The sequence below is a fragment of the Lemur catta genome, chromosome 19 (assembly GCF_020740605.2).
Source record: "Lemur catta isolate mLemCat1 chromosome 19, mLemCat1.pri, whole genome shotgun sequence".
NCBI classification, from domain to species: domain Eukaryota; kingdom Metazoa; phylum Chordata; class Mammalia; order Primates; family Lemuridae; genus Lemur; species Lemur catta.
In genome coordinates this window covers 22,992,429-23,005,694 of record NC_059146.1, presented here as the reverse complement: position 1 = coordinate 23,005,694, position 13,266 = coordinate 22,992,429, and the positions used below count along the sequence as shown (strand labels likewise).

The window sequence follows — 13,266 nt, the reverse complement described above, 5'->3', positions numbered from 1 at the left end:
CCTCAGAGTAGCTGGAACTACAGGCACAAGCCACCATACCCAACTCTTTTTTTATTATTGAATTTTGAGAGCTCTTTATTGTATTCTGAATACAAGTTCTTTGTCAGATATATGCTTTGCAGATATTTTTGTCCAGTCTATGGCTTGGCCTTGCATTCTCTTAATAGAGTTTTTCAAAGAACAGAAGTTTTCAATTTTGGTAAGGACCAATTTATCAATTTATTATTTTATGGGTTGTACTTTTGGTGTCGTACCTAAGAAATCTTTGCCTAATTCAAGGTCACAAAAGTTTTCTTCTGTTTTTTTCTTAGAAGTTTTCCAATTTTAGGTTTACATTTAAGTCTGTGATCCATTTCAAGTTAATTTTTATGTATAGTGCTATCATGACTCCAATTTAATTTTTGAGAATATAGGTACCCAATTGTTTCAACACCATTTGTTCTCCACTCACTTGTTTTTGCGTGCATATTGAAAATCAGGTAGTGTTCAGTCTTTTTTCTTCTATTTTGAAGTTGTTTTTTCTCTTCTAGGTCTTTTGCATTTTCACATGTATTTTAGAATTAATTTGTCAGTTTCTACCAAAAGTAAAAAATCCTCATGATTTGGAACTGTGTGGAATTTATGGATCAGTTTGGGAAGCTTTGACATCTTAATCATACTGAGTTTTCTGGTCAAGAAGTATCTATGTCCATTTATTTAGGTCTTCAGTTTATCTCAGAAATGCTCTGTAGTTTTCAGGGTACATCTTTCACATCTTTTGTCAGATTTATTTGTAAGTATTTCATGGTTTTAATGCTATTTTAAATGATATTGCTTTTATTTTAATTTTTGATTACAAGTATATAGAAATACAATCGATGTTTGTATGTTGATCTCATATCTTACAATCTTAGCTAGACTCACTTATTAGTGCTAGTAGATTTTTTATAGATTTCATTGGATTTTTCACATAGATGATCATATTTTCTGTGAATAAAACAGTTTTATTTCTTCCTTTACTCCATTTTTTTTTTTTAGAGACAGGGTCTCACTCTGTTGCCCAGGCTGGAGTGCAGTGGTGCGATCACACCTCACTGCAGCCTTGAACTCCTGGGCTCAAGCGATCCTCCCACCTCAGCTTCTTGAGTCGCTGGGACTACAGGTGTGCGCCACCACACTTAGCTAACTTTTTAAGTTTTTGTAGAGATGGGGTCTTGCTGTGTTGCCCAGGCTGGTCTTGAACTCCTGGCCTCAAGCGATCCTCCCACCTCAGCCTCCGAAAGTGTTAGGATTATAGGCTTGAGCCACCGCACCTGGCTTTCCTTCCCTCTTTCCTCACCTTTCTTCTCAGATTCTAAGTGCACATATGTTTGACTGCTTGATACTCTCTCACAGGTTATTAAAGCTCTGTTAATTTTTGTTTGTAATCTTTTTTCTTTCTTTACTCTGTTTGGATGATTAATTTCTATTGCTCTGTTTTCAATTTTGCTGATCCTTCTCATGTATCCAGTCTGCTCTAAATTTCATCCAATCACTTTTTTATTTTAGATATCATATTTCTCAGTTCTGGCATTTCCGTGTGGTTCTGTTTTGCAGTTACAAATCCCTCCTGAGATAACCCTCTCTCTTCACCCATTACATCCATCTTGTTCTGAAACTCACTCATCATAGTTAAAGCCCCTGCATGATAATTCCAATACGCAGGTCATCTGTGAGTCTGTTTTAATGCACTGATTTTTCTCTTTACTATGAGTCCTGTTGTCTTTTCTTCTTTGCATGTCTTACAAGTTTAATTGTTTGCCAATGACTATGTCTTTAAAAGAAACAGTAAAAGTTGAATTCCATTTAAAAAATATACATATTTTTTCTACCACTACCCAAAAGGAAGAAACACGCTTGCCTCTGTTCGGTGTGTAGAGTGAAACACTGATCAGTCTGATCCGTTCAAGAGTAGAGCTGGTTTGGGATGTGGTTGCAACTTTAATCCTTCTGCTTCCCTCTGGTGTCTCTGCCTTTGTCTGTCTCTCTGTCTCTGTCTCTCTCTCTGTCCCGGGCTGCTCCCTCTTCCCCATCCATCCCCTTTGTACACTCCTTTCAGCTAATCTATTTCCCTCCACCCATCTCCTTCAACCTGGAAGCTTCTGGCAGAGGAGAAGGCGGCTGTGCTGCGAGCAGTGGAGGACCGTGAGCGGGTGGAGGCCGAGGGCCGGGAGCGCGAGGCTCGGGCCCTGTCACTCACACGGGCGCTGGAGGAGGAGCAGGAGGCGCGGGAGGAGCTGGAGCGGCAGAACCGGGCCCTGCGGGCCGAGCTGGAGGCACTGCTGAGCAGCAAGGATGACGTCGGCAAGAGCGTGAGCAGGGGCCCTGCTCCCGGAGACACATTCATGACTGGGGACACGTACACACACACATGCATCCACACATGGAACATGCAAAGTACCAGCCATCACAGTCACATATTCATGCACAAACACAATGACAGGAGAGCTGTCACCAAACATGCATGCACATACACACGCGTGTGCACACACACACACAGAGTGTGAGGAGAACCTTGCACCAAACTCACGTGTTCACACACACACAGAGGAGAGCCATTGCCAGATACACGTTCATGTTCACATACATAGAACGTGAGGAGACTCTTCCACCGAGCATGTGTGTTCACACACACAGCATGAGAGCTGCCCACAAACCACACATGCTAACATCTGTGTATATGGCATGTGTGGAGAATCAGCCATGAAACACACATTTACGTGTACACACAGATGTGAGAAAACTACTCACCACATGTGTGTGTGAATACTTAGATCAAGACAGAACGTGAAAAGAATTTACCGTAACACACAGCCTGAGAACCAGTCCTCAGATGTGAGTACGTGCACGCACGTGTGCAGACACCACACACACACACACACACAGAATGAGGACTCCCCACCTTGCCTACCCCCGACCCCACTGAGCACATACATGCTTCGCCAGGGCTCTGTCTTCCCCCGACTCATCCATCCCTCCAGGGCCTGTGGGGGGTGCCCCAACACTTTTCCTGGGTCCCTTTACCCCAGCCAGTGTCCCAGCCTTGTGTAAGGTCAAGGTGGCCCCCCACACCCCCCACTCCATCCTTCTGTCATTCATCCGCTAAGTAGACTTATGGAGCAGCAGCCAGTCCAGGCCCAGGGACAGAGGCCATCCTCACTAATTGTGGCAGTTAGTGGCAGAATCTGCGTAGACACCTTCCTGACATCCTTATTTCCTTAGTCCCCAATGATATACTCCTAGGAGCTTGAGGGATGAGGGCTTTGTCTTCACCACACGCTTTGGCATTGATCCAGTGCTGCTTTTAGCCAGGCCTGGAGAGAACCCCCATCCCCCTGACATACCCCCACCCTGCAGCCCCACGGATATGGAACTAAACCCAGCTCACACTTGAACCATTAAGGTCTGCCTCTTGGGAAAACCATCAAGTGATTTGTTGTGAGTCCAAAGGCCTTTGTGGGAAATAAGATGTTGATGGGAGAAAGTTTGATCCCTTCAAATAAATAAAATAAACTGGCAGGTGCCAAATCAACGGTGAGGGGAGACTGGTGGGCCCATTCTAGGGGCTGAAAGTCGGTACTGTCACTGACAAGAACTTTAGTGAAGGGTGTGTGGGTAGCGGTGGATCCACATAGTCCCTGCTCTGTGGAACTCACAGTCTAGTGTGGGAGGCGGTGGGTGTTACACATAAGCCAATGTCAAATGACCACTGTGACCCAGGCTGGGGGGGTGGGGGCTCAGTGCCAGGAGCAGGGGCGACAGGGAGGCCCCGATGGGTCAAGGGAGGCTTCTCTGAGGAGGTGGCAAGTAAGTCAGGAGAGGTCCAGGTCTCTGAGGATTCATAAGCCCAGACCCATTTCACAGAGTGTTTGGGGTTTTGATTTAAAACTCCCTGAAAGATCTAGGAACCCCCAAACAGAAAAAAAAATAGAAGTAGGTAGTGGGCTGGTGACACCCTGGGGAGTCTGGCAGAAGCCAACACTGGAAGCTCTGGAGCCAAATGCCTTCCATTCACTTTCACACAGGATCCCTAAAGATGAAGCCCCAGGGAGTGAGCTCGCAATCCAAAATTACAAAACTCCGAGGAAACGAGCCACCGTGAGCGAGAGTCAGCTGACCTAACAAACACTTGAATGGGACTCTCAAGAGCTCAGATAACAGAATTATCATGCATAGGTTATTCATAAAATATGTCTTAGGATGATTCTGCATGAGACATGTAGCACGCAGGTGCTCAGTAAATGTTGAATGCATGGATGAACCAGGATGGGCACATCAACTTGCTGCCTCCTGTCCTACATCAAAGGTCTCCCCACTCTACCCCAGATCCTCACGTCCCCTCCCTCAGTGGCCCAGGTGTCCAGGGCTCACTTTCCCTCCCCACCAGGTGCACGAGCTGGAACGAGCCCGGCGGGTGGCAGAACAGGCAGCCAGTGACCTGCGAACGCAGGTGACCGAGCTGGAGGATGAGCTGACAGCAGCAGAGGATGCCAAGCTGCGTCTGGAGGTGACCGTGCAGGCTCTCAAGACGCAGCACGAGCGTGACCTGCAGGGCCGTGACGAGGCTGGTGAAGAGAGGCGGCGGCAGCTGGCCAAGCAGGTATCACCAGGTGGGGGGGGACACAGGGTGCAGGTGCTGCCCACAAGAGGGGCAGCAAAGGGTCTCGTCCCCCACCTACTACTCAGTATTTCTGCTGAAGTCCCTCCCCCTAGCTAACCATCCTCCTCCCACAAAACCACCCTCCTGCTCCACAACCCATCAACCCATCAACCCACACACATGCCCTGTTTCCTATTGTGAACCCAATCCTACGTCCTCCATCCACCAAACCTTCATCCACCCACCTGCCGCCCCCATCCACCACCCAACCACCCAAGTACACCCTCCACCAACCAACACTTAGACCCAACCAGCCCTGTAGCCAGCTACTCCTCCACCCCCTAACAACCCCTTCTAACCAGTCTCCTCTCCCCAACTCAACCACTCCCCATTTACCCAAGCCCAGACCTCTGCAACCACGATCTTCTCTTCCGCCCGTCCACATCCGCTCACCTGTTTCACTGCTCACTCCCTCTCTGCACAGCTCACCTGTTACCCACTCAGTGGGGACATTTCCTACATCCGCCCTGTCCCGGGGGATGAGTGCTGAGCATGGAGGGGCAGCGGCAGCTCTGGGTGTCAGAAAGACCCATTGAGGCCATGTGGGCAACAGACTTGGGGCGAGGGGTACTAGAAGGTGGGAAGGCAGGGAGGAGAGACAAACAGGTGACCCAAGGCCACAGGTTTTTTGTCTCTAGTGGCCCCTCTGACCCAGCCGTGAATGAGTGTCCAAGTCTTGGCCCTGGGGGTACTGGTGAGCCATGACGGGGCTGTGAGCAGGGTCAGCTCTAGGTGTGCAAAGCCCCTCTGGAGCCATGCGGGAATGGGCGGGAGGGGAGAGATGGGAGGCTGGAAAGGAGGCTTGGGCAAGAAAGGAGGATGAGGCCCGGGCTGGGGCGGTGGGGACAGAGAGGAGGGGACCAGGTAGGGAGAGTCGGGGCCAGGGAGAGCAGGGCCGGCAGCCTGGGCGGGGGCTCCAGGGCAGACGTCCAGAGGAGGCTGGGCGCCGTCTCCTGACCCGGCCCTCTCCACAGCTGAGGGATGCCGAGGTGGAGCGGGACGAGGAGCGGAAGCAGCGGGCTCTGGCCGTGGCCGCCCGCAAGAAGCTGGAGGCTGAGCTGGAGGAGCTGAAAGCCCAGACGACGGCCGCTGGGCAGGGCAAGGAGGAGGCAGTGAAGCAGCTTCGTAAGATGCAGGTAAGGGTGGGCGTGAGCTGTGCCGGGACGGGAGGTCCCAGGTGTCTCCCAACCCCCGCTCGTCCCTCCGGGGTCTGAGATCTGCTCGACCCCACGAGCAGCATCCCAGCCAGTCGGCGCTTTTATAAACGCATCCCTGCCCCAAATGCTCACTTGGTTCTTTTTATATCTTTTTATTTCCTTTACTTAAAATGCTGAATTTTTAAGACCTATTTCCTCATTTTAGTTTGTTTTTGAAATGGAAATACCTTACTGTTTTTTATCTGATGATAAAAGTTACACCTGCTTATTGTTTTAAATAAATAAAAAGTATAGAACAGTATAATACAGCGGGCACCAGCCCCACGTGGCTGTCAGACAGCTGAAATGTGACAGATCTGTAATCCAAAGCACATACTAGATTTCAAAGACAGTGTAAAAATAAAAGGTAAAAGGTCTCATTAATGAATCTTACATTCGTTATAAGTGGAAATAATACCAGTTGGATATATTAGGCTAAATAAAACATACTGTTCAAGTTAATTTCATGTGTTTCCTGTTATTTTCTTAATGTGGCTGCTAGAAAGCTTGAAACCGCGTATGTGCCCCACATTGTATTTCTACCAGGCAGTGCTGGTGTAGGAAGATCCCACTCTAAAAGTAAAAACGGCGGCCGGGCGTGGTGGCTCACGCCTGTAATCCTAGCACTCTGGGAGGCTGAGGCAGGTGGATCGTCTGAGCTCAGGAGTTCGAGACCAGCCAGAGCAAGCACGAGACCCCGTCTCTACTAAAAAAATAGAAAGAAATTATATGGACAGCTAAAAATATATATAGAAAAATTAGCCAGGCATGGTGGCGCATGCCTGTAGTCCCAGCTACTCAGGAGGCTGAGGCAGAAGGATCGCTTGAGCCCAGGAGTTTGAGGTTGCTGTGAGCTAGGCTGACACCACGACACTCTAGTCCAGGCAACAGAGCGAGACTCTGTCTCAAAAAAAAAAAAAAAAAAAAAACTTCATCAGGCAAATCATGGTAATATCAATAATAGTAATGAGAATCGTCCTAGCGCCACTGCTGTCCTCACTGGCCATCGTGATTAACAGTGACGCTGTGTTCTGTTGTAAAGATAGTGTTTTTTTTTAACACTCTCAGAAGCAGAGTGGCCAGACAGCAAAGTGACTAAGTGCGGAAACCCTGGGGTCAGCAGCCTGGGTTCAAATCCTGGCTCTGCCACTTACTATCCTGGGCATGTAAACCTCTATGTGCCTCAGTTTCTCCATATGTACCCTGGGGAGGATAAAATTCCCCAGCAACTGGAGTTGTTGTGAGGATTGAGGGAGTCCGTGTGTGTATGTAATAGGGCCTGGCCCAAGGTGAATGGTCAGTAAGCATTTGCCATCATTTGTTATTGTTACTGCAGAGTCCAGGTTATACCCATTTTTGGCTTACTTTAATTTTAAGGTGTTTTTAAAGAGGAGGCAACTGAGGCCCAGAGAGGGGCAGTGGCTGGCTCAAGGTCACACAGCAAGGATATAGCCAAGTTATGATTCAAACCCAGGTCTGTCTGACTTGAAACCAGGCGCCTTCAGACCTCCAGCTGCCTTCTAAGCTCAGTCAGACAAACCGCCTCCTTTTACAGTCAAGGAAAGTGAGGACCAGAGAGGGAGAGGGGCTGGCCCGGGGTCACACAGCAAGAGGCTCATAGGCGGGAGCCCAGGTCGGCAGGGTTCTGAAAACCCCTGCTTGTTCATGGGAGCCCAGGAAGCCCCTCTGGGCAGGTGCGAGGCGTGGCCAGGCTGGGCGCACTCACCTACCTGCTCCATCCCACCCAGACCCAGATGAAGGAGCTGTGGCGGGAGGTAGAGGAAACACGAAGCTCCCGGGATGACATCTTTGGCCAGAACCGGGAAAGCGAGAAGCGCCTCAAGGCGCTGGAAGAGGAGGTGCTGCGGCTACAGGAGGTGAGGCCGGGCTGGGCCAGGCCCTGGGTGTGAGGCTGGGGAGGTAGGCGGGGCTAACCAGTGTCTCCAGGATGAGGCTGGGGAGGTGGGTGGGGCTAACCAGTGTCCCCTGGGTGTGAGGCTGGGGAGGTGGGCGGGGCTAACCAGTGTCTCCAGGATGAGGCTGGGGAGGTGGGTGGGGCTAACCAGTGTCTGCAGGATGAGGCTGGGGACGTGGGTGGAGCTAACCAGTGTCCCCTGGGTGTGAGGCTGGGGAGGTGGGCGGGGCTAACTAGTGTCCCCTGGGCGTGATGCCGGGGAGGAGGACAAGGTTAACAGAGTGGCCTCCAATGTTAGCTCAAGGGGCAGGGATTTTCGTCCCAGGAGCACTAAGGAGCCATAGGAAGATTCTGAGCAGGGGAGGGGCAGGGTCAGCTGTGTAGGGGGAGACTGGAGGTGCTGATTCTGGGAAGAAGGGCCAAGGAGATGCAGACAGGGCAAGAGGGAGGAGGTGGTGTGGGACAGGAGGAGGGAGGAGAGCACAGGCGGGTTTGGCTGGTGACTGGGGGGACCTGGAGGAGGAGCAGGTTTGAAAGGAGTCCCTGAGCTTAGTAGGAGGCAAAGCGGGTGAGGGGCCTGGGGGTTGGGCAGCTAGAGGTGGCCACAGGTCAGGAGCTCAGGAGACAGACTTAGGACACATCTGTAGAAGTTCATTCCAAGGTCACCCAGAGACGGCATGTTCTGCAAGTGAAGACACTTGAGGTGGAGGTGCCTTCACTTGCACGATGGGCAGAGAGGGGCTGAGACCCGTGAGACAGCTTCCCTTCACCCCCACTGACCACCCCCTCTCTTTGTCATCGCAGGAGCTGGCCGCCTCAGACCGGGCCCGGCGGCAAGCCCAGCAGGATCGGGACGAGATGGCAGACGAGGTGGCCAATGGCAACCTTAGCAAGTAAGTGGTCCATGGTAATGGGGGCAAAGCTCCCTCCTCTGGCCATCCTGCCCCCTCACCCCCACCCCTTCCCATTCTCCCTAGGGCAGCCATTCTGGAGGAGAAGCGGCAGCTGGAGGGGCGCCTGGGGCAGATGGAAGAAGAGCTGGAGGAGGAGCAGAGCAATGCAGAGCTGCTCAATGACCGCTACCGCAAGCTGCTCCTGCAGGTGAGCATGGCTTGGCCGCCCCTGCCAGCCCAGGTTGCCACTGACCTGGAACCATAATCTTCAGTCCTCTTATTCAGTAGATATAGAAAAGGGGATATTTGAGAGTAGATATAGAAAAGGGGATATTTGAGTTGGGTTTTGAAGGTTGAACAGGAGTTCTTAAGGGGGAGGAAAAGGCATGATGCATTCATTCATTTGTAGTTCTGGGGTTTTTCAAGGGCTGGCTCCAAAGATGCATTATTTGGGGTCTCTGTCCTATGGAGTTCCCTGGAGGTAACAAACATGGGACCACATTGTCACATTATCAGGTGGCAAGTGTGATAATGGAAGCATCTGGGACCCAGTAGAGAGAGAGAAAGACTCTTTCTGCAGGAGTCACATGAAAGCATTTTGGAAAAAGAGACATTTGGCCAGAATTTTAAAATATAAGTAGGAGCTCAGCAGAGGGAGAAATTCATGTTTTCTTTTGCATATTTATTTAAAAATATTTTCTGAGGCTTTTGGAGGTCCAGGTCCTATTGTGGGTGATACCAGGGACCTGGAGATGGATCATCCTAGGTCTCTGCCCTCAAACACATCCTAGTCCAATGGAGGAGACAGCCCATCCCAACATGGAAATGCAAGTGAAAATGCAGGAAACCCAAGGCACTGTGGGAACCTGGAGGGGACCACCAACCTAGCCTGGAGGCTGGAGGGTATCAGGGAAAGCTTCCTGGTAGAGGTGATGCCTTGCAAGATCTTGTAGGAAGTATAGGAGTTTGCCAGGCAGAAAATAGAGGGATGGTATTTCCAAGGACAGATCTATGTTTATATTGCTTCATTAAATTTTTTTTTTCAGACTATGATGGGGATACAAACATTTTGGTTACATGAATTGCTTTTGTACCATTTGAGTCAAAGTTATGCGTGTGCCCACCCTCCAGCTAGCATGCATTGTACCCGTTAGGTGTGAATTTACCCGTCCCCTCCTCCCCTCCCAATACGTCATTAAATTTTAAGGTCACATCTTGAGGCCTCTCATGGGCCATGCCCTGGCACTGCTGGGGACTCCGAGAGTAACGGCCCAGCCCCCGGGGGGATGCCCCGGCCAGTGGAGAGGCAGTCACATTCCAGCAGGTTGCAGCTCCCATCTCACTCGGAACAAAATCTCAATCATCTACAGGGCCCCACACAGTCTGGGCCCCACCCAACTCAGATCTCATCCCTAACCCTTCTCTCCCGGCTCACTCTGCTCCAGCCACACCAGCCTCCCCACTTTTCTTGACGATGCCAAGTTCATTCCCACCTCAGGGCCTTTGCACTTGATATTTCATTTGCCTGGAAAGCTCGTTTTCCAGACTGTCACATGTCTCACTCCCTTACAGCCTTCCCTGACCACCCTCCGTAAAACAACCACACAACCACACTCCCTCCCGTAATTTCTCTCCATTTGCTCTGCTTTAATTTCCTTCATATCACTGACCACTCCCTGGCATCACATCATGTATTTACTTGTTTGTCTAGTGTCTGTCTTCCCAACAGGATATTAGCACCTTGAGAGCAGGGCCTTTGCCTTAGTTTTGTTCACTGCTATATCCCCAGTGCCTAAAACAGTGCTGGGTATACAATAAGTGCTCATTTAACTCAAATAAATAAGCTAATACATACTCTAATAGAGGGAGCACACAGTACTACAACCATATGAAGATCATGTGACTTAACCAACCTGACCTGTGTCCTTGGCTGTTGGTGAGAAGGAGAACATTTTTAAAAAGCAAAATGAAACTTTAAAAGATAGAAACAGGGATTCACAAAAAAATAGCAAATATTGAAGACAGGCAAAGAAGGTCCAAATATGGGTAATAGGAGGCCCTGAAAAAGAAAACCAAAACAAGGGAACAGAACAAACACTCAAAACCATAATGCAAAAGCACTTTCCTGAAACAAAGAAATCTGAAGCTACATATTGGAATAGCACACCGTGTACCTGAGGTTATTGACCTGGAAAAAACTAATACCAATGTGGATTCTAATAAAAGTATTGGACTTTAAAGGGAAAAAAATCTGTGGCTATTCAGGAAAAATGGAGCAAGTGATGTATAATGAAAAGAAAATTAGATTTTCATCAGGCTTTTTAAAAACAAGACTTGATGCTAGAAGAAAATGGAGGAATATATTTAAGAAACTCAAAGAATATGTGAGCCAGGGATTTTGTGTAAAACAGGACACAGACAAGTGATCAGCATGTAAGAACTCAGGGAGTGTTGGTCCCTCGAGCCCTTCTAAGAATCTGCTGGGCCCAGTGGTTCTCAAGGTGTGGACCCGAGACCAGCAGCATAAACATCACTGGGAAACTGGTTGGAAATGCACATTCTTGGGCCCAACACACATACCCAAATAAATAGGAATGCTGGGGGTGAGGCCCAGAAATCTGTGGACAAGCCCTCTAGTGAGTTCTGACGTACAGCACATCTGAGAACTGTTGCCCTAGAGAAACAGGTTCAAATTGTCAGAATCCCTAGGGCGACAGCAGCCTACCAGAGTAACAAGCGTGGAGTTTACTTGTCATTCTAAGACTAAAGGAAGCCCGAAAAGGAGTAAAGAACATGATGGCTGTACACTCAGTGGTTATGTATAGCATGACTATTTTTTAAATGGGGAGAAAAATGGGCAAATATTCAAAAACTTTATAAAACCTATTTTTATTCTTTATATGGTGGCAATAGCATTAGCATTGTTTTTCTGAGACCATTTTGTGTGTAACAAGTGATAAAGTCAATGACCAAAGATGGGATATTCTGTCATCTGCTGTGTCCTCGGTTATCAATGTTCTCAGCATCAAACAACCTAGATACGGATGTCACAGAGAAGAAGTTAAGTTTTAAAAAAAGAAGCCTATAGTCCTGAATTTGACTTGATCATTTTCACATGAACTGATGATATATTTCATATAGATCATGTCTGTTTCTGTCCATCCAAAGTCCTAGAAACCGTAACCAATCCAGTAGCAGTGAACATCTGTGTGCCCACATCGTGGCCTAGAAATTTCCATTTCCCACTCAGAGAAACTGGGGCTTCTTTAGAAATGGCTGATTCCAGACCTGCAGCAGGAAATGAACAAGAGTAGCCTAGAACATCTTGTCATACTAGTTAGGGAGAAAAATAGTGTGGTCATATCAAAAGCACTTAGAATTCACCCTGAGAGCCTCCCACTGTCCCCAAATGGGGCAATTTGAGCCTCAACAAGGAAAATAATTGCAGTTGATTTAAACCCATCCAATCTGTTTAAACCCATGAATTCACAATATTTTTAAAAATATTAGTTGCTGTATTCGTTCCCTTGATCTGCCATTTAAAAAAAAAAATTGCCACAAACCCAGTGGCTTAAAACAGGAATTTATTCTCTCTTGGTTGTTGAGGCCAGAAGTCTGAAGTCAAGGTGTTGCCAGGTTTGGTTCCTGCCGAAGGAGAGTCTGTTCCAGGCCTCGATCCTAGTTTCTGGTGGTGGCTGGTGATCTTTGGTGTTCCTTGACTTACAGATGTATCGCTCCAGTCTCTGCCTCTGTATTCACATGGCATCTTCCCTGTGTCTTCTCTGTGTCTTCTCTCCTCCTCTTATAAGGACATCAGTCATGTCAGATTGAGGGCCCACCCTAATCCAGTATGACCTTATCTTAATTTAACTAATTACATCTGCCAAGACCCTATTTCCAAGTAAGGTCACATTACAAGGTTCTAGATAGGTGTCGATTTTGCAAGGGAGACTGTTCAGCCCAGTGAAGACACCCTTGGACGATGACGGGGAACCAGTTCATTACGTAGAGAACTCACAAATAAAGAAGAAGAATGAAGTCCCTGGACCTGGCTGCCCGTTTGCAGGAAACATAGAGGACAGAGGAACTAATGCTGAATTAGATCATGGGCGTGTAATCAGAAAAATCCAAACAGAGAGAAACTCTACAGGTCAAACGTTCTAGATTCTTCAACAAATAAATTGTAAGGAAACAAAAGGGCTGAAGGAGGGAACTGTAGATTAAAAGAGATGTAAAAGACAGACTTTTTAAAAGAATAACTTTTTAAATGGGAGGTACAAGGCAGTGATTACCTGAGAAGTCAGGATAATGTGCTATTTTGGGGGGAAGGAAGGAGTTGTTACTAGGATCGGTACACGAAGGGGTTCTGGAATGGTACATGGCTGGGGAGTATTGACGGTAATGTTTGTCTTTTACTAAGTCATGAAGCCATACATTTCATTATTGTTTGACTTTCTGTATCATCGTTTTATTTTACAAGAAAAAGTTTAAAAAATAAAAAAGAATATGCTAATTGCCAAGTTGATGCGTTCCGGTGAAGGTGAAATGAAACAAAGTATGAATCAGACTGGCTCTGACTCATTT

The 13,266-nt window shown here is 48.1% G+C and overlaps 1 protein-coding gene across 6 annotated transcripts in view; it reads left to right on the top strand.

Annotated features, from left to right (window-relative positions):
- Positions 1-13,266, top strand: part of MYH14 (myosin heavy chain 14) — a 78,038-nt gene that overhangs the window by 57,056 nt on the left and 7,716 nt on the right. For all 6 annotated transcript variants that reach the window (XM_045531080.1, XM_045531081.1, XM_045531084.1 and 3 more), the window contains 6 exons: positions 2,118-2,330; positions 4,406-4,618; positions 5,653-5,814; positions 7,623-7,751; positions 8,594-8,682; positions 8,767-8,890. In XM_045531080.1, the coding sequence (XP_045387036.1) occupies positions 2,118-2,330; positions 4,406-4,618; positions 5,653-5,814; positions 7,623-7,751; positions 8,594-8,682; positions 8,767-8,890 (930 nt within the window). The remainder of the gene's footprint in view (positions 1-2,117; positions 2,331-4,405; positions 4,619-5,652; positions 5,815-7,622; positions 7,752-8,593; positions 8,683-8,766; positions 8,891-13,266) is intronic.